Genomic DNA, 26,068 nt, shown 5'->3' with positions numbered 1-26,068 from the left:
AGGAGATAAAAATTGGGGCCGTCAGGGAGAAAGCCCCCCTGCTCTTTTTCGAAATAGTGGCCGCAAGATCTTTTCCGTCCAACCCGCGAGGGCAAGAGGGGGCGACCTCGGGTTTAACGTCTCTTCCCAAAAGATGGGACACCTGACAGTGCGTCGCTCCCTCAGTACTGCCCCTCCAACAGTGCAGAGCCCCCTCAGTACTGCCCCTCCGACAGTGCAGCGCTCCCTCAGTACTGCCCCTCCGACAGTGCAGCGCTCCCTCAGTACTGCCCCTCCAACAGTGCAGCGCTCCCTCAGTACTGCCCCTCCGACAGTGCAGCGCTCCCTCAGTTACCGGCACCTGAGGGAGTGACGGCCTAGACTTTGGGCACAGCTCTCTGAAGTGGGGACTTGAACTCGCAACCTTATGTCTCTGAGGCTGAAAGAGAGAGAGGGTGTGCTACCCACTGAGCTACAGACAGGTGACAAATTCTGCTGCACGACCGATACGGACCTGTTCCAATTGCTGGGAAGGAGACAGACTCCCAGCCACGCCTAGTGCACTCATGTAGGACATTCTTCACTGCTTTCTTTATCACCTCAGGGTCATTATTACCACACACGTGCAGGATCGCTTTGCATTTTAATCTGCCCGGCTCCATCGTGTAGAAATTCCCGTTTGAGAGGTCGGCTGGGAGAGAGAGAGAGAGAGAGAGAGTGTGAGAGTGAGTGTGTGGGGGAAAGTAATCATAGATTAGTACAGCGCCGGCTCTTTCGTAGAGCAATCCAGTTAGTCCTACTAACCCGCTCTTCCCCATAGCTCTGCAAATTTTTCTCCTTTATTTATCTAATTCCCTTTTGAAGGCTGCTATTGAATCTGTATCCACCACCTCAGACAGTGCAGCGCTCCCTCAGTACTGCCCCTCCGACAGTGCTCCCTCAGTACTGCCCCTCCGACAGTGCAGCGGTCCCTCAGTACTGCCCCTCCGACAGTGCGGTGCTCCCTCAGTACTGCCCCTCCGACAGTGCGGTGCTCCCTCAGTACTGCCCCTCCGACAGTGCTCCCTCAGTACTGCCCCTCCGACAGTGCAGCGGTCCCTCAGTACTGCCCCTCCGACAGTGCGGTGCTCCCTCAGTACTGCCCCTCCGACAGTGCAGCGCTCCCTCAGTACTGCCCCTCCGACAGTGCAGTGCTCCCTCAGTACTGCCCCTCCGACAGTGCAGCGCTCCCTCAGTACTGCCCCTCCGACAGTGCAGCGCTCCCTCAGTACTGCCCCTCCGACAGTGCAGCGCTCCCTCAGTACTGACCCTCCTACAGTTCAGCGCTCCCTCAGTACTGCCCCTCCGACAGTGCTCCCTCAGTACTGCCCCTCCGACAGTGCAGCGGTCCCTCAGTACTGCCCCTCCGACAGTGCGGTGCTCCCTCAGTACTGCCCCTCCGACAGTGCGGTGCTCCCTCAGTACTGCCCCTCCGACAGTGCGGCGCTCCCTCAGTACTGCCCCTCCGACAGTGCAGCGCTCCCTCAGTACTGCCCCTCCGACAGTGCAGCGCTCCCTCAGTACTGCCCCTCAGACAGTGCAGCGCTCCCTCAGTACTGCCCCTCCGACAGTTCAGCGCTCCCTCAGTACTGCCCTTCCGACAGTGCAGTCCTCCCTCAGTACTGCCCCTCCGACAATGCAGCGCTCCCTCAGTACTGACCCTCCTACAGTTCAGCGCTCCCTCAGTACTGCCCCTCCGACAGTGCAGTGCTCCCTCAGTACTGCCCCTCCGACAATGCAGCGCTCCCTCAGTACTGCCCCTCCGACAATGCAGCGCTCCCTCAGTACTGACCCTCCAACAGTGCGGGCGTCACAGTTTCGGCATTGCAATTCAAAAGCCAGGTGCTGCTGAACTTTGAAACCCCCCCCCACGCCCCCATTCCTTAGCCTTTGTGTCAGAAAGACGTCAAGTTCTTTGAATGAATAGTGGAGTCACCTTTACGCACTAGCTGCTCGTTGTGCAGGCCGGATGCTTTGAAGATCGCTTGTGATACTCCTGCAAGAAAGGGAATCAGGAAAAGAAATGAAATGGAAAGAACTTAAAGAAAGAACTGACTTGCATTTATATAGTTCCTTTCACCACCGATGTGGGTAGCCCTGGATTAGGTGACGGGAGACACCCGAGTGTCTAATGCGCAACAAGGGAAGCACCAAGGAGAGAAACACTTGGCCGGAGCACACAACACGCTTGTACATGCTGCTGGTCCTTAGAATCATGGAATGGTTACAGCACTAAAGAAGGCCATTCGACCCGTCGATCCCGTGCCGACTCTCTGCTCGTCCCACACACCCGCCCTGCTCTTCCACATCTTTCCCACTATTTGGTGGTCTATAGAATACACCTAATAGTGTGATGGCACCTCTATTATTTCTTATCTCTAACCAAATAGATTCTGTCCTTGACCCCTCCAGGACATCCTCCCTCTCCGGCATTGTAACATTCTCCTTAACCAATACTGCCACCCCACCTCCGATCTTTCCTGAACACCATGGGCGCGATTTTCCTCACTGGAGGCGGGTTCTGAACCCGCCCTTAGTTTTTTGCCATTTTGCCAACTCCCGCCTCCAAACCCGCCTCCTCGGGGCTGGGAAAAATCACCCCCCTTATATCCAGGAATATTTAATACCCAATCCTGCCCTTTTTTGAGCCAGGACTCAGTTATTGCCACAACATCATATTCCCATGTGGCTATATGTGCCTGCAGCTTCACTTCCAACAAGAGGGAAGGGTAAGGGAACCAAAGCAAGGGCTCTTTGGATGACGAGGGAGATAGAGAAGATGATGAAACAAACAAAGAGGATGTATGATGCATGTCAGGTGAATTCTTCAAGGGAGAACCAGACCAAATACAATAAGTTGAGAGGGTAAGTGATGATGAAAATAAGATTGGCAAAGACAGAATATGAGTAGAATGGCGGTCAACATATAGGGAGCCCAAAAATCTTCTACCAGCATGTAAACAATAAGCGGGTAGTAAGAGGTGGGGTGGGGCCTATTAGCGACAAAGAAGGTTATGCTTAGAGGCGCAGGGCAAGGCTAGAATACTCAATGAGTACTTTGTATCGGTATTTACTAAGGAGGTGAATGCTGACAAAATATTGGTAGCAGTGGAAAAGGTAGAAGCAATGGAAGGGGTGAAAATTGATAGACAGGATGTACTAGATAGCGGAAGGGCTTGCCATAATCTTTCAATCTTCCCTAGATGCAGGGGAGCTGCCTGAGGATTGGAAAGTGGCAAATGTGCCACCATTGTTCAAGAAAGGGTGTAAAGACAATCCGAGTAACTACAGGCCGGTCAGTTTAACATCAGTGGTGGGTAAAGTTCTAGAAACAATAATTAAGGAAATAATTAACAGGCACTTGGAGAGGTTTAAGTTAATTAAGGAGGCAACACGGATTTGTAAAAGGCAGATCATGTTTGACTAATCTAATTGAATTTTTTGATGAAGTAACAGGGAGGATCGATGAAGGGAATGCAATGGATGTTGTCTACATGGATTTTAGGAAGGCGTTTGACAAAATACCACATAGTTAACAAAATTGAGGCTCATGGAATAGGTGGGTCAATGGCAGCTTGGATAAGGAAAGGAGTTGTGGTAAATGGCTGTTTTTCAGACTGGAGGATGGTAGACAGTGGTGCTCCCTAAGGGTCAGTGCTGGGGCCACTGCTTTTTTTGATATATATAAATGACCTGGATATTGGAATACAGAGTAGACTTTCTAAATTTGCCGATGACACCAAACTTGGGGGTGTGGCAAACCGTGCTGATGATACCAATCGACTGCAAAACATAGAAGATAGGAGCAGGAGTAGGCCATTCGGCCTCTCGAGCCTGCTATTCAAATTCATCCAAATTCAGTACCCGGTCCCTGCCTTCTCCCCATACCCCTTGATCCTTTTAGCCTTAAGAAATATATACAACTCCTTCTTGAATATATTTAATGTATTGGCCTCTACTGCCTTTTGTGGTAGAGAATTCCACAGGTTCACCACTCTCTGGGTGAAGAAATTCCTCCTCATTTCTGTCCTAAATGGCCTACCCCTTATCCTTAGACTGTGACCCCTGGTTCTGGACACCCCGACCATCGGGAACATCCTTCCTGCATCTAGTCTGTCCAGTCCTGTCAGAATTTTATAAGTTTCAATGAGATCCCCTCTCATTCTTCTAAACTCCAGCGAGTACAAGCCCAGTCAACCCAATCTCTCCTCATACATCATTCCTGCCATCCCAGGTATCAGTCTGGTGAATCTTCGCTGCACTCCTTCCATGGCAAGAACATCCTTCCTCAGATAAGGTGACCAAAACTGCACACAATACTCAAGGTGTGGTCTAACCAAGGCCCTGTACAACTGCAGCAAGACATCCTTGTTCCTGTACTCGAACCCTCTCGCTACGAAGGCCAACATACCATTTGCCTTCTTAGCCGCCTGCTGCACCTGCATGCTTACCTTCAGCGACTGGTGCACAAGGACACCCAGGTCTCTTTGCACTTCCCCTTCTCCCAATCTATTGCCATTCAGATAATAATCTGCCTTCCTGTTTTTGCCACCAAAGTGGATAACCTCGCATTTATCCACAAAAGACATAGAAAGGCTAGCAGAATGGGCAGACAAGTGGCAGATGGAATTTAATAGAGAAGTGTGAGGTGATGCATTTTGGCAGAGGTAATATACAGTTAATGGCACAGTTTTAAAGAGTGCGCAGGGACAGGGGGACCTGGGAGTTAATGTGCATAGGTCCCTGAAGGTGGCTAGCAAAGGATATGGGATCTTGGGCTTCATAAATGGAGGTATTGAGTACAAAAGTAGAGAAGTTATGCTGAACCTTTATAAAGCGTTGGTTAGGCCACAACTGGAGTATTGCATCCAGTTCTGGTCACCACACTTTAGGAAGGATGTGAAGGCCCTCGAGAGGGTACAGAGGAGATTTACCAGAATGGTTCCAGGGATGGGGGGATCTTAGCTACAAGGACAAGTTGGAGAAGCTGGATTTGTTTTCATTAAAGCAAAGGAGGTTGAGGGATGATTTGAGAGAGGTGTACAAGATTATGACGGGTTTGGATAGGCTAGACAGGGAAAGGCTGTTCCCACTAGCTGATGGTACAAGGACTAGGGGACACAGATTTAAGGTTTTGGGCAAGAGATACAGGGGGAGATGTGAGGGAAAACTTTTTTACGCAGCGAGTGGTGAGGACCTGGAACTCGCTGCCGACGGAAGTGGTGGAAGCGGAGACACTCGATGTTTTCAAGGGGAGACTGGATAGGCACTTGAGGGAAATAAACTTGCAGGGCTACGGGGATAGAGCGGGGGAATGGGACTGACTGGATTGCTCTACAGAGAGCCGGCACGGACTCGATGGGCCGACTGGCCTCCTTCTGTGCCATTATGACTATGAGCTTGTTTACTATGCTTCGTGCGTTCCCATACATACACTGTAAACCCATATTAGACCCTCCTGTATTCTCCTAATACCTTACTGTTTCTTACTTTAGTGCTCCCTGCCTCTCCGAATCCTTTGAGCACTTTATTTTCCCTTTCTAATGTTGCATCCTGTTGCCCATTGCCCAGCCAAATTAGTTTAAACCCTCCCCATCAGCACTGGCAAATCTCCCCGCCAGGATATTGGTTCCGGCCTTGTTGAGGTGCAACCCGTTCGGCCTGTACAGGTCCCACCTCCCCCAGAACCGGCCCCAATGCCCCAGGAATCTGAAGCCCTCCCTCCTGCACCATCTCTCCAGCCAAGCATTCATCCGCTCTATCCTCCTATTTCTATAATCACTTGCGCGTGGCACCGGGGAGTATTCCGAAGATTGAAACTTGGTTAACAGACAGGAAACAGAGAGTAGGAATAAATGGGTCTTTTTCGGGGTGGCAGGCAGTGACTAGTGGGGTACCCCAGGGATCAGTGCTTGGGCCCCAGCTATTCACAATATAGATCAATGATTTGGATGAGGGAACCAAATGTAATATTTCCAAGTTTGCTGACGACACGAAACTAGGTGGGATTGTGAGTTGTGAGGAGGAGGCAAAGAGACTTCAAGACGATTTAGACAAGTTGAGTGAGTGGGCAAATACATGGCAGATGCAGTATAATGTGGATAAATGTGAAGTTATCCACTTCGGCAGGAAAAAGAGAAAGGCAGAGTATTATTTAAATGGTGATAGATTGTGAAATGCTGATGTACAAAGGGACCTGGGTGTTCTTGTACACCAGTCACTGAAAGCAAACATGCAGGTGCAGCAAGCAGTTAGGAAGGCAAATGGTATGTTGGCCTTCATTGCAAGAGGATTTGAGTACAGGAGCAAAGATGTCTTACTAGTTATACAGGGCCTTGGTGAGACCACACCTGGAGTACTGTGTGCAGTTTTGGTCTCCTTACCTAAGAAAGGATATACTTGCCATAGAGGGAGGGCAGCGAAGATTCACCAGACCGAGGAGAGATTGGGTCGACCAGGCCTGTATTCACTAGAGTTTAGAAGAATGAGAAGGGATCTCATTGAAACATATAAAATTCTGACCGGGCTAGACAGACTGGATGCAGGGAGGATGTTTCCCCTGGTTGGGGGGGGGGGGGGGTCTAGAACGAAGGGTCACAGTCTCAGGATACATTTAGGACTGAGATGAGGAGAAATGTCTTCACTCAGAGGGTGGTGAATCTGTGGAATTCTCTACCACAGAAAGCTGTGGAGGCCAAGTCACTGAATATATTTAAGAAGGAGATAGATAGATTTCTAGACACAAAAGGCATCAAGGGGTATGGGGAGAGAGCAGGAATATGGTATTGAGATAGAGGATCAGCCATGATCATATTGAATGGCAGAGCAGGCTCGAAGGGCCGAATGGCCTACTCCTGCTCCTATTTCTCTATGTTTCTTCTAAGTTTCTATTACTACCTTTGAGGTCCTGCTTTTTAATATCTTTCCGAACTCCCTAAAATCTGCCTGCAGGACCTCATATCTCTTTCTACCTATGTTGTTGGTACCGATATGGACCACGACCTCTGGCTGTTCCCCCTCCCCCCATAGAATGTTCTGCAGCTGCTCAGTTACATCCTTGACCCTGTCACCAGGGAGGCAACATAACATCCTGGAGTCACGTCTGTGGCAGCAGAAACGCCCGTCTGCTCCCCTATCAAATCACCTACCGCTATTGCTCTCCCACACTTAAGAGTCCTTCGAGGAGGACTACCTTTAATGTCGCAGAGTATGTCAGGCACTAGCCCGTGCTGTACCTGCCCTGGGACTGTTTGATGGGACAGTGTAGAGGGAGCTTTACTCTGTATCTAACCCGTGCTGTACCTGTCCTGGCAGTGTTTGATGGGACAGTGTAGAGGGAGATTTACTCTGTATCTAACCCGTGCTGTACCTGCCCTGGGAGTGTTTGATGGGACAGTGTAGAGGGAGCTTTACTCTGTATCTAACCCGTGCTGTACCTGTCCTGGCAGTGTTTGATGGGACAGTGTAGAGGGAGATTTACTCTGTATCTAACCCGTGCTGTACCTGCCCTGGGAGTGTTTGATGGGACAGTGTAGAGGGAGCTTTACTCTGTATCTAGCCCATGCTGTACCTGCCCTGGGAGTGTTTGATGGGACAGTGTAGAGGGAGCTTTACTCTGTATATAACTCGTCCTGTACCTGCCCTGGGAGTGTTTGATGGGTCAGTGTAGAGGGAGCTTTACTCTGTATCTTGCCCATAGTGTACCTCACCCAGGTACCTGTAATTTGAAAGTGTTCCCCTCACAGTCTAAATATGTAAAGTGGTGAGACGACAGAGATATGATTAAAAGCGATTCCTTTACCGGATTGAAGCGGGTCGCTGCCCGTCGAGTTGACGATGATGTCACTTGTTTCCTTGGTGATATCGGCGCAGGCGATCTGCAGAACAATATCTCCGATATTCATCCTGACCAAGTCCCCAGAGGTCGACAGTGAGTGATAAAAGGCACCTGGGATTGGAGCAAAATTCGATCTGTTAGTGCAGTTTGTGACCGTTTTCAGAAAAGGACTTGCATTTCTACAGCGTCTTTCACCACCCCAGGACACCCCAAAGCGGTTCGCCGCCAATGAAGCACTTTTCGAAGTGTAGCCACTGTCGCAATGTGGGAAACGCAGCAGCCATTTTGCGCACAGCAAGCTCCCAGAAACATCAACTAGATAAATGACCAGATATTCTGCTTTTTAATGCTGTTGGTTAAGGGATCAATATTGGGCCCCCAGGGAGAACTCCCCTACTCTTCTTCGGAATAGTGGGCGTGGGATGTTTTACGTCCCAGAGAGGGCAGACGGGGGCCTTGGTTTATCGTCTTATCCCGAAAGACAGCACCTCTGACAGTGCAGCGCTCCCTCAGTACTGCCCCTCCGACACTGCAGCGCTCCCTCAGTACTGACCCTCCTACAGTGCAGCGCTCCCTCAGTACTGACCCTCCTACAGTGCAGCGCTCCCTCAGTACTGCCCCTTCAACAGTGCGGCGCTCCCGCAGTACTGCCCCTCCGACAGTGCAGCGCTCCCTCAGTACTGCCCCTCCGACAGTGCAGTGCTCCCTCAGTACTGCCCCTCCGACAGTGCAGTGCTCCCTCAGTACTGGCACTGCAGGAGCATCAGCCTGAATTATGGGGCGTGAGTCTCTAGAGTGGAGACTGAACCCACGACCTTCTGACTCCGAGGCGAGGGTGCTGCCCACTGAGCCATGGCTGACACCTTACAACCATCCCGAGTTGGACGTACAGCATCGTTCCTTCGTCGGCACTGAGTGAAAATCCTTTAAGATTATGCGTAAATTTCTTCACCCTCCCCACTTCTCCCCAAATACTTTCCCCACTCCCTCTCCGTGATTTCCTCACCCAGACTCCTGCTGCCCGTCATGCCAGCTCTCATCTGTTGGTGGTGCTGTTGAGTTTCCCGAAGTATCTGTGAAAATATAAAGAAATGTCCTATGATAGCCATTGGTGTCCACAGACTGCAGTCGATCTGGCTCACTATTGACTGGTGGGGCAAGGGTCAGACACTGACCTTTCACCCTCTGGGGACCTGGGGTCAACCCAGCCCCACGACGGAGGGAGGTGAAGGCCGCCTCTCTCTGATGGCGGATCGACAGAGCGTCAGACACTGACATTTGACCCTCTGGGATCTGGATGAAAGAAAGCCCCTCGCAGCCAATGAAGTACTTTTTGAAATGTGGTCACTGTTCATAATGCTGGAAATGCAGCAGCCAAGTTGCGCACAGCAAGATACCACAGCCAGCAATGAGATCATGACCAGTTAATCTGTTTTTTTTCTTCGGATGAGGGATAAACATTGATGCCAGGACATGGGGGGGAGAACTTCCCACTGCTCTTCTTCCAATAGTGGCTGTGGAATCTTTTACATCTCACCTCAAAGGGGCAGCGAGAGCACTCGAATTAACCCCGCCAATACTGCCCCTCCGACAGTGCAGCGCTCCCTCAGTACTGCCTCTCCGACAGTGCGGTGCTCCTACAGTACTGCCCTCTCCGACAGTGCAGCGCCCCCTCAGCAATGCCCCTCCGACAGTGCAGCACTCCCTCAGTACTGCCTCTCCGACAGTGCAGCACTCCCACAGTACTGCTCTGCCGACAGTGCAGCGCTCCCTCAGTACTGACCCTCCGACAGTGCGGTGCTCCCTCAGCACTACCCCTCCGACAGTGCAGCGTTTCCTCAGCACTACCCCTCCGACAGTGCAGCGTTTCCTCAGCACTACCCCTCCGACAGTGCAGCGTTTCCTCAGTACTGCCCCTTTTGACAATGCAGCGCTCCCTCAGCACTACCCCTCCGACAGTGCAGTGCTCCCTCAGCACTGCCCCTCCGACAGTGCAGCGTTTCCTCAGTACTGCCCCTCCGACAGTGCAGCGCTCAATCAATACTGCCCCTCCGACAGTGCAGCGCAATTAAGGGGTGATCTGATCAAGGTGTTTAAGATGATTAAAGAATATGATAGGGTAGATAGAGAGGAACAATTCCCTCTGGTGGGGGGAGTCCAGAACAAGGGGGCATAACCTTAAAATTAGTGCTAGACTGTTCAGGGATGATGTCGGGAAGCACTTCATCACAGAATGGGTAGTGGAAATCTGGAACTCTCTCCCCCAAAAAGCTGTTTGAGGCTTTGGGGTGGGGGGGTGGGCGGTCAATTGAAAATTTAAGAACGGAGATTGATAGATTTTTGTTAGGTTAAGGGTATTGAGGGATAGGGATCCAAGGCGGAAAGATGGTACTAAGATACAGATCAGCCGTGATAGAATCATAGAAATCATAGAAAGCTACAGAAGGAGGCCATTTCGGCCCATCGTGTCTGCGCTGGCCAACAAAGAGCTATCCAGCCTAATCCCACTTCCCAGCTTTTGGTCCATAGCCCTGTAGGTTGCAGCATCCCAAGTGCACATCCAAGTACTTTTTAAAATGTGGTTAGGGTTCCTGCCTCTACCACCCTTTCAGGCAGTGAGTTCCAGACTCCCACAACCCTCTGGGTGAAGAAATTTCCCCTCAAATCCCCTCTAAACCTTCCACCAATTACTTTAAATCTGTACCCCCAGGTTTTTGACCCCTCTGCTAAGGGAAATAGGTCCTTTCTATCCACTTTATCTATGCCCCTCAATTTTATACACCTCAATAAGGTCTCCCCTCAGCCTCCTCTGTTCCAAGGAAAACAGACCCAGCCGATCCAGTCTTTCCTCAGAGCTCAGATTCTCTACTCCCGGCAACATCCTTGTAAATCTCCTCTGTACCCTCTCTAGTGCAATCACATCTTTCCTGTAATGTGGTGACCAGAACTGCACGCATCTAATTGAAATGGCGGGAAAGGCTGGAGGCCTCCTATCTTCCTATATACGCAAATCTTTCTTTTTACTCGGTAGAGTCACATTCCCAGCGTAACACCTACCGCGTCTCCAGATTGGTCGGAGGGATGGACGGCAATCTTAACGGTCTTTATCGAGGTGAGCTGATTCTCTGCCTGAAACCTTTGGACTTCTCCCAGCAGAGCCCTCGCCGCGACATCCTTGGGAAAGGCCATGCCACCGAGTGGGAACGTAATGGAGGAGAGAGACGCCTTGTGGCAGTCTTCGAGGCAAGTCCTGATCCCGAGCCGGAGCGACTGGTGAGGGGGAATGAAAAAGTCACAAGTGAGAAAAGAAAAGACCTACGCGGTCTTGGTTCTAATCTAGGTCGGTCCCACCTGTTGGCCACAGCCTTGACATTAACTGCTGGCGATGAAGAGGTGGATGCTTAGAGAGTTCACGTGACATCCCTCGGCCCATTATTCGAACAGAGGCCTTTATTCTAAATGGGTTACCCTCCTCAAGTCCCGTGAACTTGTCAAGAACGCGCTCACACATCGCCATCAGTCATCTCCAGGCTGATGTCTCCCAATCTTTGCCATCTCCAGAAAGGCTCCCTCACAGCACTTGAACTCATTTATACTGCTTTATGGAAGGACGGAGGGAGTGATAATGGATGGGGGAGTGATAAATGGCTGCAGGGAGTCAGGGAGGGATGGATTGATAAATGGATGGAGGGAAGGATGGATTGATAAATGGATGGAGGGAGGGATGGATTGATAAATGGCTGGAGGGAGTCGGGGAGGGATGGATTGATAAATGGATGGAGGGAGGGATGGATTGATAAATGGATGGAGGGGGGAGTCGGGGAGGGAGGGATTGATAAATGGATGGAGGGACGGAGGGATGGATTGATAAATGGATGGAGGGAGTCGGGGAGGGAGGGATTGATAAATGGATGGAGGGAGGGATGGATTGATAAATGGATGGAGGGGGGGAGTCGGGGAGGGAGGGATTGATAAATGGATGGAGGGACGGATTGATAAATGGATGGAGGGAGTCGGGGAGGGATTGATAAATGGATGGAGGGAGGGATGGATTGATAAACGGATGGAGGGAGACGGGGAGGGAGGGAGGGATTGATAAACGGAGGGAGGGAGGGAGGGATTGATAAACGGAGGGAGGGATTGATAAACGGAGGGAGGGATTGATAAACGGAGGGAGGGATTGATAAACGGAGGGAGGGATTGATAAACGGAGGGAGGGATTGATAAACGGAGGGAGGGATTGATAAACGGAGGGAGGGATTGATAAACGGAGGGAGGGATTGATAAACGGAGGGAGGGATTGATAAACGGAGGGAGGGATTGATAAACGGAGGGAGGGATTGATAAACGGAGGGAGGGATTGATAAACGGAGGGAGGGATTGATAAACGGAGGGAGGGATTGATAAACGGAGGGAGGGATTGATAAACGGAGGGAGGGATTGATAAACGGAGGGAGGGATTGATAAACGGAGGGAGGGATTGATAAACGGAGGGAGGGATTGATAAACGGAGGGAGGGATTGATAAACGGAGGGAGGGATTGATAAACGGAGGGAGGGATTGATAAACGGAGGGAGGGATTGATAAACGGAGGGAGGGATTGATAAACGGAGGGAGGGATTGATAAACGGAGGGAGGGATTGATAAACGGAGGGAGGGATTGATAAACGGAGGGAGGGATTGATAAACGGAGGGAGGGATTGATAAACGGAGGGAGGGATTGATAAACGGAGGGAGGGATTGATAAACGGAGGGAGGGATTGATAAACGGACGGAGGGAGGGAGGGATTGATAAACGGACGGAGGGAGGGAGGGATTGATAAACGGACGGAGGGAGGGAGGGATTGATAAACGGACGGAGGGAGGGAGGGATTGATAAACGGACGGAGGGAGGGAGGGATTGATAAACGGACGGAGGGAGGGAGGGATTGATAAACGGACGGAGGGAGGGAGGGATTGATAAACGGACGGAGGGAGGGAGGGATTGATAAACGGACGGAGGGAGGGAGGGATTGATAAACGGACGGAGGGAGGGAGGGATTGATAAACGGACGGAGGGAGGGAGGGATTGATAAACGGACGGAGGGAGGGAGGGATTGATAAACGGACGGAGGGAGGGAGGGATTGATAAACGGACGGAGGGAGGGAGGGATTGATAAACGGACGGAGGGAGGGAGGGATTGATAAACGGACGGAGGGAGGGAGGGATTGATAAACGGACGGAGGGAGGGAGGGATTGATAAACGGACGGAGGGAGGGAGGGATTGATAAACGGACGGAGGGAGGGAGGGATTGATAAACGGACGGAGGGAGGGAGGGATTGATAAACGGACGGAGGGAGGGAGGGATTGATAAACGGACGGAGGGAGGGAGGGATTGATAAACGGACGGAGGGAGGGAGGGATTGATAAACGGACGGAGGGAGGGAGGGATTGATAAACGGACGGAGGGAGGGAGGGATTGATAAACGGACGGAGGGAGGGAGGGATTGATAAACGGACGGAGGGAGGGAGGGATTGATAAACGGACGGAGGGAGGGAGGGATTGATAAACGGACGGAGGGAGGGAGGGATTGATAAACGGACGGAGGGAGGGAGGGATTGATAAACGGACGGAGGGAGGGAGGGATTGATAAACGGACGGAGGGAGGGAGGGATTGATAAACGGACGGAGGGAGGGAGGGATTGATAAACGGACGGAGGGAGGGAGGGATTGATAAACGGACGGAGGGAGGGAGGGATTGATAAACGGACGGAGGGAGGGAGGGATTGATAAACGGACGGAGGGAGGGAGGGATTGATAAACGGACGGAGGGAGGGAGGGATTGATAAACGGACGGAGGGAGGGATTGATAAACGGACGGAGGGAGGGATTGATAAACGGACGGAGGGAGGGATTGATAAACGGACGGAGGGATTGATAAACGGACGGAGGGAGGGATTGATAAACGGACGGAGGGAGGGAGGGATTGATAAACGGACGGAGGGAGGGAGGGATTGATAAATGGACGGAGGGAGGGAGGGATTGATAAATGGACGGAGGGAGGGAGGGATTGATAAATGGACGGAGGGAGGGAGGGATTGATAAATGGACGGAGGGAGGGAGGGATTGATAAATGGACGGAGGGAGGGAGGGATTGATAAATGGACGGAGGGAGGGAGGGATTGATAAATGGACGGAGGGAGGGAGGGATTGATAAATGGACGGAGGGAGGGAGGGATTGATAAATGGACGGAGGGAGGGAGGGATTGATAAATGGACGGAGGGAGGGAGGGATTGATAAATGGACGGAGGGAGGGAGGGATTGATAAATGGACGGAGGGAGGGAGGGATTGATAAATGGACGGAGGGAGGGAGGGATTGATAAATGGACGGAGGGAGGGAGGGATTGATAAATGGACGGAGGGAGGGAGGGATTGATAAATGGACGGAGGGAGGGAGGGATTGATAAATGGACGGAGGGAGGGAGGGATTGATAAATGGACGGAGGGAGGGAGGGATTGATAAATGGACGGAGGGAGGGAGGGATTGATAAATGGACGGAGGGAGGGAGGGATTGATAAATGGACGGAGGGAGGGAGGGATTGATAAATGGACGGAGGGAGGGAGGGATTGATAAATGGACGGAGGGAGGGAGGGATTGATAAATGGACGGAGGGAGGGAGGGATTGATAAATGGACGGAGGGAGGGAGGGATTGATAAATGGACGGAGGGAGGGAGGGATTGATAAATGGACGGAGGGAGGGAGGGATTGATAAATGGACGGAGGGAGGGAGGGAGGGATTGATAAATGGACGGAGGGGGGGAGGGAGGGATTGATAAATGGACGGAGGGGGGGGAGGGATTGATAAATGGACGGAGGGAGGGATTGATAAATGGAGGGAGGGAGGGAGGGAGGGAGGGATTGATAATGGATGGATGGAGGGAGGGAGGGAATAATGAACGAACGGATGGATGGAGGGGGTGGATGGGTGGATTGATAGATGGACGGATGGACAGATGGAGGAATGGATGGGTGGATGAATGGATAAAGGAACCGACTGATAAATGGATGGAAGGATGGACAGACAAATGGATTGATAGATGGACGGGTGGACGGATGAAGATATTGCTTTCTGCCCGCTGGAAGACTATTTAACTCATCAATGGTTCATAGTGACTCGCCGCTAGGGAACATTTTCAAAATGATATAGAAAAGCTTATATTCACAATAAAATTACCTGTTCGTCCTGGTCTTGGGGCCCAGTCCATGGATTGCAAATGAAAAAGTAGACAAATTTGCACTTCAAACCGGGGTCACGTGTGACGTCGTATTGTTTGACAACCCCTGGAGGTACGATATGGCCTTGCTTGAAAGGGGATTCCGCAGTCAGAGTCTTGGCAACAATTGCGCTGGAATCCTCAGTGGAATGTAAGTTCAGATCCTGAGAAATAGGAGCAACCAGGACGTCGGACTGTGAACAAACGGCACGGAGCAGCATTAGTAACCAAGGATGGAACGGCAGCAAGAAGAAACCAGTCCTTCTACACTGGTACTTCGGGTCACAGAATGATACAGCACAGGAAGAGGCCATTCGGCCCATTGTGCCTGTGCCGGCTCTTTGAAAAGAGCTAACCGAACAGCCCCACACGCCCCTGCTCTTTCCCCCTTAGCCCTGCCAATTTTTTCCCCTTCAAGTATTTATCCAATTCCCCTTTTGAAAGTTGCTGTTGAATCTGCTTCCACTGCCCTTTCAGGCAGCGCGTCCCTCTTTCACTGATTATCTTAAACGTGTCTTCTGGTTACCGACCCTCCTGCCAGTGGAAACAGTTTCTCCTTATCTACTCTCAAAACCCCCTCATGATTTTGAACATCTCTTTTAAATCTCCCCTTAACCTTCTCTGCTTTAAGGGGAGAGGAGCCCTCCACCCCCAGCTGCCTGGGGCTGGATTTGACCAGAGGTCACCCGAGGGTCAACGGTCAATGTCCGACCCACCCAGTCCCCCATCAGCGAGAGAGGAGCCGTTCATTCCCCCTCTCTGTCTGGGGGCTGAACTCGGACTCCAGGAGGATGAAAGGTCAGTATCTGACCACCCCCACTTCGTCACAGAATATTACCTCCCAAGGAAAGTCACAAAACAGGACAAGCTTACCTCCTGCTCTTCCAAAGGCCCGGAAATGATTTCCAATTGCAGGGTGGTTGCCGGGTGACTGGGGTCAGGCGGCGGGGTCGGCGATCTGGCGCCCGGACCGTGTGGCCTGCTGCGGGCAGGTGAAGCCCAGGCCTGTCCGCAGGCTCGCTGGAGTTCGGAAAGGACGTCGGTATTGATGTCAATCAGAGTGATGCACTTCAGCGAGCTTCCGCTGAATCCCTTGATGGCCGAGACGATGGCGTCGGCACACACGGCCTTGGGGACGCCGAAGAGCCCGGAGCTCAGGCACGGGATGGCGATCGACCGGCGGCCATCACTCTCCGCCAACTCCAGCGACATGGAGATGCAACTCCTCAAGAGGTCCGTGACCTGGTTCTGCCCGTGGGTTCCCATCAGTCTCCACTGGGGTCCCACGGCGTGGATGACCTTGGCGCAAGGAAGTCTCCCAGCGCCAGTCATCACCGCTTTCCCGACTGGCACTGCCCCGTATCTAGCGACCAAAGCCGAGCTTTCCCTCTGTATCTCGGGCCCTCCGGCTTTGCAGATGGCCTCGGCCACCCCACCGCCATGCTGGAGCTGCCCGTTGGCCGCGTTGACTATCACGTCAACTTGCTGCTGCGTGATGTCCCCCTGGCAGACTGATATGGCCAGCCCGCCTTCCGAGCAGTAGGTGGCGAGGACCATGCTGCCTGGGGAAGCCGACAGATCCCCTGCCTCGCTGGCCGGGATGTCCTCTTGCAACACGACCAAACACTTGGAGTCTGTGGCTACCATGTCCAGATGCTCCTTCCCCCTCCCTTGAAAGAACTCCTTTGCCCCCGGTTCAGCTATCGTCAGGCTCTCCCAAGCGATGGACTCCAGACAGCTCTCCAGGCAGTCCTTCTCTGCTGCCAATATCGATCTCGGCCCTTTGAGGACGATCGCTCGCTTGGCCCGGGTGGTGATGTCCGATAGGAATTTTTGGCAGTTCATGAGGTCCATCAGCTTATGAATGAACTCAACCAGCACCTGTCTGCGAGGCACGATGGTCTCCTCTATCACGGCGCTGTTGTGTAAATATTCCTTTATTTTAGATGCCACTTCGTTCGCCTCCTCTCTAAACCCAGCAATGTTGACCGTGGAGGTGCCCCCGCTTATGCCCTTGACCTCATGGACCAGCAGCCTCTTTGATGAGATACTGAGGAATGGCCTCAGTAAATCATGCCACTCTTTGGCATGCGTTGCTGCCCGAGCTTCGTCCCGTACATCGATTACTTCCTCGTAGATTTTATTGACCAGGATCGATTTGGCTCGGTCCAGATCAGGCCAGGAGTTTCCGAAGAGGACCGCCCGACGGTCACCCAGCTCCAGGACAATGGGAAAAGAAAACAGCTCTGTGGCCATCTCCTGGGGTGCCCACAAGCTGAGGAATGCCACTTTCTGATCTGAGAGGTGGAGCAGTACCTCCAACACTTGATTCATATGGTCACGGAGACTCGCCGTGGCATCTCGCACCTCGCCCGGGCTTCCCGCGAACGAGATTGAGGAACGGGATTCATCCAAGCTCCACGTTAAATTTGGACAGTGAGTCTCGAGATGTTGTTCAAAGGAGCCCCTAATGAGGGAGAACTTCGAAAGGCTCTGCAGTGTGGTCTCAGTCTGCGGTTCCTCCGCAGGTTCAATCTGTCCAGCGAGCAACTCGATAATGCTGGTGAAAAGTTTGACGTCTTCGCTCAGGCCCACTACTGCCGTGCGATCTGGCTGAGTTGCTTTGAAAATAGAGAGAGACTTGAGTGCCACTTTGCATAGCTCCATTGCCAGTTGCATCCTGGCTGAGTCGGTTCCACAATGAACCAGGTACCTTCCTTGCATTTTCTGAAATGCCCTTCCTGCCCCATCGCACCATTCAGTCGAATCCTCCACGGGAAAGTTGCCGACTGTGGGCAACAGAAAAATCGTATCGTTGGCTTTGTAGAGTTGGACCTCGCATTGAGCTCCGAGCAGCTTCTGTTGGAAGTCACTCAGAACATCATCTCGCTCTTTCAGGTACTCCCCGAAGAATGGATCCACCGTCATTTCTTTCACTGGCCCTCTGCTCTCCATGGAGGAGCTTCTTCGCTCTGAATAAGCACCACTCCTCGCCGACCCTCTTTGTTTGGGGATCGCCCCCTCAGCGGCCCCGCTCTCAGCTGCGAAGACAGGGAGGAAAGAAAGACTGGCATTTAGGTAGGCTCCTTCAGCCTTGACTCTTGCCAACCTGCCTCTGTTCTCAGGAAGCTTGGGCAGGGAGGGAGACAACTCAGTATCAGGCAATAAAAAAGAGCTTGCATTTATAAGGCATGTTTCATCACCTCTGGGCATCCCAAAGCGCCTCACAGCCAATGAAATCCTTTTGAAGCGTGGTCACTGTTGTAAAGTAGGAAACGCGGCAGCCAATTTGAGCACAACAAGCTCCCACAAACAACAATGAGCTAATAAGCAGATAATCGGTTTTTTAGTGAGGTTGGTCAAGGGATACATATTGGCCTCAAGACACCGGGGAGAACTCTCCCTGCTCTTCTTCGAAATAGTGGCTGTGGGAACCTTTACATCTCACCTAAGGGCAGACGGGGCCCTCGGTTTAGGAGATACTGAAAGGCGCTACATAAATGCAAGTCTTTCTGTCATAATCTGTTTTAGTGATATTAGTTGAGGGATAAATGTTCGGGTCATTTGCGTCCATCTGAGAGGGCAGACGGGGCTTCGGTTTAACGTTTCATCCAAAAGACGGCTCCTCCGACAGTGCAGCGCTCCCTCAGTACTGCCCCTCCGACAGTGCGGCGCTCCCTCAGTACTGACCCTCCGACAGTGCAACGCTCCCTCAGTACTGCCCCTCCGACAGTGCAGCGCTCCCTCAGTACTGACCCTCCGACAGTGCAACGCTCCCTCAGTACTGACCCTCCGACAGTGCGGCGCTCCCTCAGTACTGACCCTCCGACAGTGCAGCCCTTCCTCAGTACTGCCCCTCCGACAGTGCAGCGCTCCCTCAGTACTGACCCTCCGACAGTGCAACGCTCCCTCAGTATTGACCCTCCGACAGTGCAGCGCTCCCTCAGTATTGGCCCTCCGACAGTGCAGCGCTCCCTCAGTACTGTCCCTCCGACAGTGCAGCGCTCCCTCAGTACTGCCCCTCCGACAGTGCGGCGCTCCCTCAGTACTGCCCCTCCGACAGTGCAGCGCTCCCTCAGTACTGCCCCTCCGACAGTGCAGCGCTTCCTCAGTACTGACCCTCCGACAGTGCAGCGCTCCCTCAGTACTGCCCCTCCGACAGTGCAGTGCTCACTCAGTATTGACCCTCCGACAGTGCAGCGCTCCCTCAGTACTGCCCCTCCGACAGTGCAGCGCTCCCTCAGTACTGCCACTCCGACAGTGCAGCGCTCCCTCAGTACTGACCCTCCGACAGTGCAGCGCTCCCTCAGTACTGACCCTCCGACAGTGCAGCGCTCCCTCAGTACTGCCACTCCGACAGTGCAGCGCTCCCTCAGTACTGACCCTCCGACAGTGCAGCGCTCCCTCAGTACTGCCCCTCCGACAGTGCAGCGCTCCCTCAGTACTGCCACTCCGACAGTGCAGCGCTCCCGCAGTACTGACCCTCCGACAGTGCAGCGCTTCCTCAGTATTGACCCTCCGACAGTGCAGCGCTCCCTCAGTACTGCCCCTCCGACAGTGCGGCGCTCCCTCAGTACTGCCCCTCCGACAGTGCGGCGCTCCCTCAGTACTGACCCTCCGACAGTGCGGCGCTCCCTCAGTACTGACCCTCTGACAGTGCGGCGCTCCCTCAGTACTGGCACTGGGAGTGTCAGCCTGGATGTTGTACTCGGTCTTTGGGACATCCTGAAGTCGTGAATCATACAGCACAGACCATTCGGTCCATCGTGCCTGTGCCGGCTCTTTGAAAGAGCTAACCAATTAGTCCCAGTCACCCCCCACAGCCCCACCCTGCTCTTTCCCCATAGCTCTACAATTTTATTTTAACCTTTTCAAGTATATCTCCAATTGCCTTTTGAAATTTGTCCTCACCTCCCCTCTGATTCTTTAGCGAGATGCTTTTTCTGTGGCCAGTTTTGCCTGAGGATCGTTTCGTCAGATGGAAAATAAGTCCCCACGTTTGAACTAGAAAAGCGAAGGCTCAGGGGGGGCGACCTGATTGAGGTCTTTAAAATTATGAAAGGGGTTTGATAGAGTAGATGTAGAGAAGATGATTCCACTTGTGGGGCGGGGGGAGACCAAAACTAGGGCGCCATAAATGTAAGATAGTCACCAATAAATCCAACAGGGCATTCACGAGAAACTTTACCCAGAAAAAAAAAAGACTTGCATTTATATAGCGCCTTTCATGACCTCAGGATGTCCCAAAGCGTTTTAGTCAATGAAGTGCTTTGTGATGTAACTGGCAGGGTAGATAAAGGGGAACCAGTGGATGTCGTATATTTGGATTTCCAAAAGGCATTCGATAAGCTGCCACTAAAAGGTTAGTACACATTAGGGCTCATGGGGTTGGGGGTAATATAGCAGCATGGATAGAGGATTGGTTAACAGACAGAAAACAGAGAGTAGGGACAAACGGATCTTTTTCAGGTTGGCAGGCTGTAACTAGTGGGGTGCCGCAAGGATCAGTGTTGGGGCCTCAGCTATTTACAATCTATATTAATGACCTAGATGAAGGGACCGAGTGTAATGTATCCAAGTTTGCTGACGATACAAAGCTAGGTGTGACAGTGAGCTGTGAGGAGAACACAGAGAGTCTGCAAAGGGATATAGATAGACTAAGTGAGTGAGCAGTAAGGTGGCAGATGGAGTATAATGTGGGGAAATGTGAGGTTATTCACTTTGGTAGGAAGAATAGAAAACACAATTATTTTTTAAATGGTGAGAAACTTTCAAATGTTGGTGTTCAGAGATCTGGGGATCCTCGTGCAAGAAACACAGAAAGCTAGCATGCAGGTACAGCAAGCAATAAGGAAGGCAAATGGCATGTTGGCCTTTATTGTAAGGGGTTTGGAGTATAAGAGTAAGGAAGTCTTGCTACAATTGTACAGGGCCTTGGTGAGACCACACCTGGAGTACTGTGCACAGTTTTGGTCTCCTTATCGAAGGAAGGATATACCTGCCTTGGAGGCGGTGCAACAGAGGTTCACTAGATTGATTCCTGGGATGAGAGGGCTGTCCTATGATGAGAGATTGTGTAGAATGGGCCTATATTCTCTAGAGATTGGAAGAATGAGAGGTGATCTCATTGAAACATACAAGATTCTGAAGGGGATTGACAGGGTAGATGCTGAGAGGTTGTTTCCCCTGGCTGGAGAGTCTAGAACTAGGGGGCATAGTCTCAGGATAAGGGGTCGGCCATTTAAGACTGAGATGAGGAGGAATTTCTTCACTCAGAGGGTTGTGAATCTTTGGAATTCTCTGCCCCAGAGGGCTGTGAATGCTGAGTCTTTGAGTGTATTCATGGCTGAGATCGATAGATTGTTGGACTCTAGGGGAATCAAGGGATATGGAGATCGGGCGGGAAAGTGGAGTTGAGGTCGATGATCAGCTGTGATCTTATTGGATGGCGGAGCAGGCTCGAGGGGCCATATGGCCTACTCCTGCTCCTGTTTCTTATGTTCTTATGTGAAGTGTATTCACTGTTGCAATGTAGGAAACGCAGTAGCCAATTTGCACACAAATAGCAATGTGGTAATGACCGGATAATCTGTTTTTTTGTGATGTTGGTTGAGGGATAAATATTGGCCAGGACACCGGGGATAACTCCCCCTACTCTTCATCGAAATATTGTCATGGGATCTTTTACGTCTACCTGAGAGAGCAGACAGGCGAGAACGTGAAACTCGCTCCTACAGGGAGTAGTTGAGACGAATAGCATAGATTGATTTAAGGGGAAGCTGGATAAGGACATGAGGGGATAGATTTTTGGACTCTAGGGGAATCAAGGGATATGGAGATCGGGCAGGAAAATGGAGTTGAGGGCGATGATCAGCCATGATCTTATTGAATGGCGGAGCAGGCTCGAGGGGCCGGATGACCTACTCCTGCTCTTATTTATGTTCTTATGTGAAGTGTATTCACTGTTGTAATGTAGGAAACGCAGCAGCCAATTTGCTGATGGGGGTTAGATGAAGTCGGGGTGGTAGGAGGCTCATGTGGAACATAAACACCAGCATGGACCGGATGGCCTGTTTTGTGCTGCAATTTAATTCTAAAGCCCCGATTTTAACTCATGCTGCTTGGGGGGGGGGGGGCGGCAGGGGGTGAGGGTGTGGTGCGGGTCCAATGCGGGTGGCGAGTCGTTCCCCGCCCCCACCCCGTCCTCCGAACATAAGGCCCGGGAGATTTTAACACATTTACACGCCCTCCGACACTGACACACGCCCAAAGCCGTCAGGAATGATCTCACCGACAGCAGGCGGGGTGAATGGTGAGACCATCGTCAGGATAGCCACGGAATACGTTCCCCGGCAAGGCAAGACAGGAATAGGGAGAGGTGGGTGGGGTTGAAAATGGAAAGTCTGCGATCTCACTTAACTGGGCCTCCTGGGTTAAAATGGCACCGAGGACGTCATTGAAATTAGGCCCCCGCTTCTCTGGGTTGGGTGCCCTTAACCATACCTGGTGAGGTGGTGGGGGGGGGGGGGGAATTGGAGCGTGGGTGCGTGAACAGGGAGAAACATACACGCCGCCACCCCCCCCAACATAACCCCAAGCCCGCTCCATTCCCCCTGCGCAGGCTGGATTAACATTGCCCCTTAAGTTCCTGCACATCAAACAAGATAAAGCGATGAGGATCTTTGCTTACCTGCCAGGCTCCCAGAGGCATCCCTTGGCTCCTGTGACAACACAAATAAGGCAACAAGTTAAGAGCACATTGGATTGACGTCGGCCAAGCCCAGATTCTGAAGATGAGTGTACACACAATCCCTGTGGTGCAATCGGCTAGCCGTGGCTCAGCGGGTAGCAGGCTCACCTCTGCAGCGCGCTCTCAGTACTGCCCCTCCTACAGTGCAGCGCTCCCTCAGTACTGACTCTCCGACAGTGCAGCGCTCCCTCAGTACTGACCCTCCCACAGTGCAGCGCTCCCACAGTACTGACTCTCCGACAGTGCAGCGCTCCCTCAGTACTGACCCTCCCACAGTGCAGCGCTCCCACAGTACTGACTCTCCGACAGTGCAGCACTCCCTCAGTACTGACCCTCCGACAGTGCAGCACTCCCTCAGTACTGCCCCTCCGACAGTGCAGCGCTCCCTCAGTACTGACCCTCCCACAGTGCAGCGCTCCCTCAGTACTGCCCCTCCGACAGTGCAGCACTCCCTCAGTACTGACTCTCCGACAGTGCAGCACACCCTCAGTACTGTCCCTCCCACAGTGCAGCGCTCCCACAGTACTGACTCTCCGACAGTGCAGCGCTCCCTCAGTACTGACTCTCCGACAGTGCAGCACACCCTCAGTACTGTCCCTCCCACAGTGCAGCGCTCCCTCAGTACTGCCCCTCCGACAGTGCAGCGCTCCCTCAGTACTGACCCTCCCACAGTTCAGCGCTCCCTCAGTACTGCCCCTCCAACAGTGCAGCACACCCTCAGTACTGTCCCTCCCACAGTGCAGCGCTCCCTCAGTACTGCCCCTCCGACAGTGCAGCGCTCCCTCAGTACTGACCCTCCCACAGTTCAGCGCTCCCTCAGTACTGCCCCTCCGACAGTGCAGCGCTCCCTCAGTACTGACCCTCCCACAGTTCAGCGCTCCCTCAGTACTGCCCCTCCAACAGTGCAGCACACCCTCAGTACTGTCCCTCCCACAGTGCAGCGCTCCCTCAGTACTGCCCCTCCGACAGTGCAGCGCTCCCTCAGTACTGACCCTCCCACAGTTCAGCGCTCCCTCAGTACTGCCCCTCCGACAGTGCAGCGCTCCCTCAGTACTGACCCTCCCACAATGAGGCACTCCCTCAGTACTGACTCTCCGACAGTGCAGCGCTCCCTCAGTACTGACCCTCCCACAGTGCAGCGCTCCCACAGTACTGACTCTCCGACAGTGCAGCGCTCCCTCAGTACTGCCCCTCCGACAGTGCAGCGCTCCCTCAGTACTGCCCCTCCGACAGTGCGGCGCCCCCTCAGTACTGCCCCTCCGACAGTGCAGCGCTCCCTCAGTACTGACCCTCCGACAGTGCAGCGCTCCCTCAGTACTGACCCTCCGACAGTGCAGCGCTCCCAGTACTGACCCTCCCACAGTGCAGCGCTCCCAGTACTGACCCTCCCACAGTGCAGCGCTCCCAGTACTGACCCTCCCACAGTGCAGCGCTCCCTCAGTACTGACCCTCCCACAATGAGGCACTCCCTCAGTACTGTCCCTCCTACAGTGCAGCGCTCCCCCAGTACTGCCCCTCCGACACTGCAGCGCTCCCTCAGTACTGACCCTCCCACAGTGCAGCGCTCCCTCAGTACTGACCCTCCCACAATGAGGCACTCCCTCAGTATTGTCCCTCCCACAATGAGGCACTCCCTCAGTACTGTCCCTCCGACAGTGCAGCGCTCCCTCAGTACTGCCCCTCCGACACTGCAGCACTCCCTCAGTACTGACCCTCGAACAGTGCAGCGCTATTTAGAGTACCCATAAAGGCTGACCCACCTGCTTTGAGTCCTGGGCTGCTGCGCCCTAGGGAGCTCCTTTGCTGTGCAACTCTATCCTGGGCCATCCTTCACCCTTTCCCTCCCCACCAATCTCAAGTCTTCCACTGTTTAAGTTCCCTGGCTCTAAATGGTTGCATTTTAGCCCTAACGCACCCAAGAAGGATATATTGGCCTTGGAGGGAGTGCAGTGTAGGTTTACCGGAATGAAACCCGGACTCTAAAAGGTTAAGTTACGAGGAGAGATTACACAAATTAGGGTTGTATTCCATGGAATTTAGAAGGTTAGGGGGTGATTTGATCGAAGTTTTCAAGATATTAAGGGGAACCGATAGGGTAGATAGAGAGAAACTGTTTCCGCTGTTTGGGGATTCTAGGACCAGGGGGCAGAGTCTAAAAATTAGAGCCAGACCTTTCAGGAGTGAAACTGGCAAACACTTCTATACGCAAAGGGTGGTAGAAGTTTGGAACTCTGTTTATGCTAGGTCAATTATTAATTTTAAATTGGAGATTGATAGATTTCTGTTAACCAAAGGTATTAAGAGGTATGGGGCAAAGGTGGGTATGTGCAGCGCCTTGGGGTGTTATACTACGTTAAAGGCGCTATATAAATACAGTACTACAGTCGAATTACAGTATGCAGACGACGCTTGCGTCTGCGCTCACTCGGAGGTCGAACTTCAAACCATCGTCAACACCTTCACCGAAGCGTACGAGAGCATGGGCCTTACTCTAAACATCCGTAAGACAAAGGTCCTCTACCAACCTGCCCCCGCCACACAGTACTGCCCCCCGATTATCAAAATCCACGACAAGGCCTTGGACAACGCGGACCACTTTCCATACCTCAGGAGCCTACAGTCAACAAGGGCAGACGTCGACGATGAAGTCCAACACCGCCTTCAGTGTGCCAGTGCAGCCTTCGGTCGCCTGAGGAAGAGAGTGTTTGAAGACCAGGACCTCAAACCCAGCACCAAGCTCATGGTCTACAGAGCAGCAGTGATACCCGCCCTGCTGTATGCCTCAGAGACATGGACCATGTACAGCAGGCACCTCAAAGCACTGGAGAGGTACCACCAACGCTGCCTCCGCAAGATCCTGCAAATCCATTGGCAGGATAGGTGCACCAACGTCAGTGTTCTCGCTCAGGCCAACATCCCCAGCATCGAAGCTTTGACCACGCTCAATCAGCTCCGATGGACGGGTCACATTGTCCGCATGCCCGATACGAGACTCCCAAAACAAGCGCTCTACTCAGAGCTCCGGCACGGCAAGAGAGCCCCAGGTGGGCAGAGGAAACACTTCAAGGACACCCTCAAAGCCTCCTTGAAAAAGTGTAACAACCCCACCGACACCTGGGAATCCCTGGCCCAAGACCGCACAAAGTGGAGAAGCATCCGGGAAGGCGCCGAACACCTTGAGTCTCTTCGCCAGGAGCAAGCG

The 26,068-nt window shown here is 52.6% G+C and overlaps 1 protein-coding gene across 2 annotated transcripts in view; it reads right to left on the bottom strand.

Moving 5' to 3' along the window:
* LOC147118334 (protein mono-ADP-ribosyltransferase PARP14-like) overlaps window positions 1-26,068 on the bottom strand; it is a 71,290-nt gene that overhangs the window by 31,719 nt on the left and 13,503 nt on the right. For both annotated transcript variants that reach the window (XM_085984400.1, XM_085984401.1), the window contains exons 3-10: window positions 22,807-22,837; window positions 15,990-18,157; window positions 15,077-15,310; window positions 10,913-11,125; window positions 8,862-8,928; window positions 7,820-7,966; window positions 1,955-2,014; window positions 494-670 (exon numbers count right to left, since the gene is read on the bottom strand). In XM_085984400.1, the coding sequence (XP_085840526.1) occupies window positions 494-670; window positions 1,955-2,014; window positions 7,820-7,966; window positions 8,862-8,928; window positions 10,913-11,125; window positions 15,077-15,310; window positions 15,990-18,157; window positions 22,807-22,837 (3,097 nt within the window). The remainder of the gene's footprint in view (window positions 1-493; window positions 671-1,954; window positions 2,015-7,819; window positions 7,967-8,861; window positions 8,929-10,912; window positions 11,126-15,076; window positions 15,311-15,989; window positions 18,158-22,806; window positions 22,838-26,068) is intronic.

This window comes from Somniosus microcephalus, chromosome 4 (assembly GCF_052327205.1).
Source record: "Somniosus microcephalus isolate GS21.2 chromosome 4, FLI_Smic_1.0, whole genome shotgun sequence".
Lineage (NCBI taxonomy): Eukaryota > Metazoa > Chordata > Chondrichthyes > Squaliformes > Somniosidae > Somniosus > Somniosus microcephalus.
Note: the sequence above shows the minus strand (reverse complement) of the source record. Positions and strands in the feature narration are given on the sequence as shown.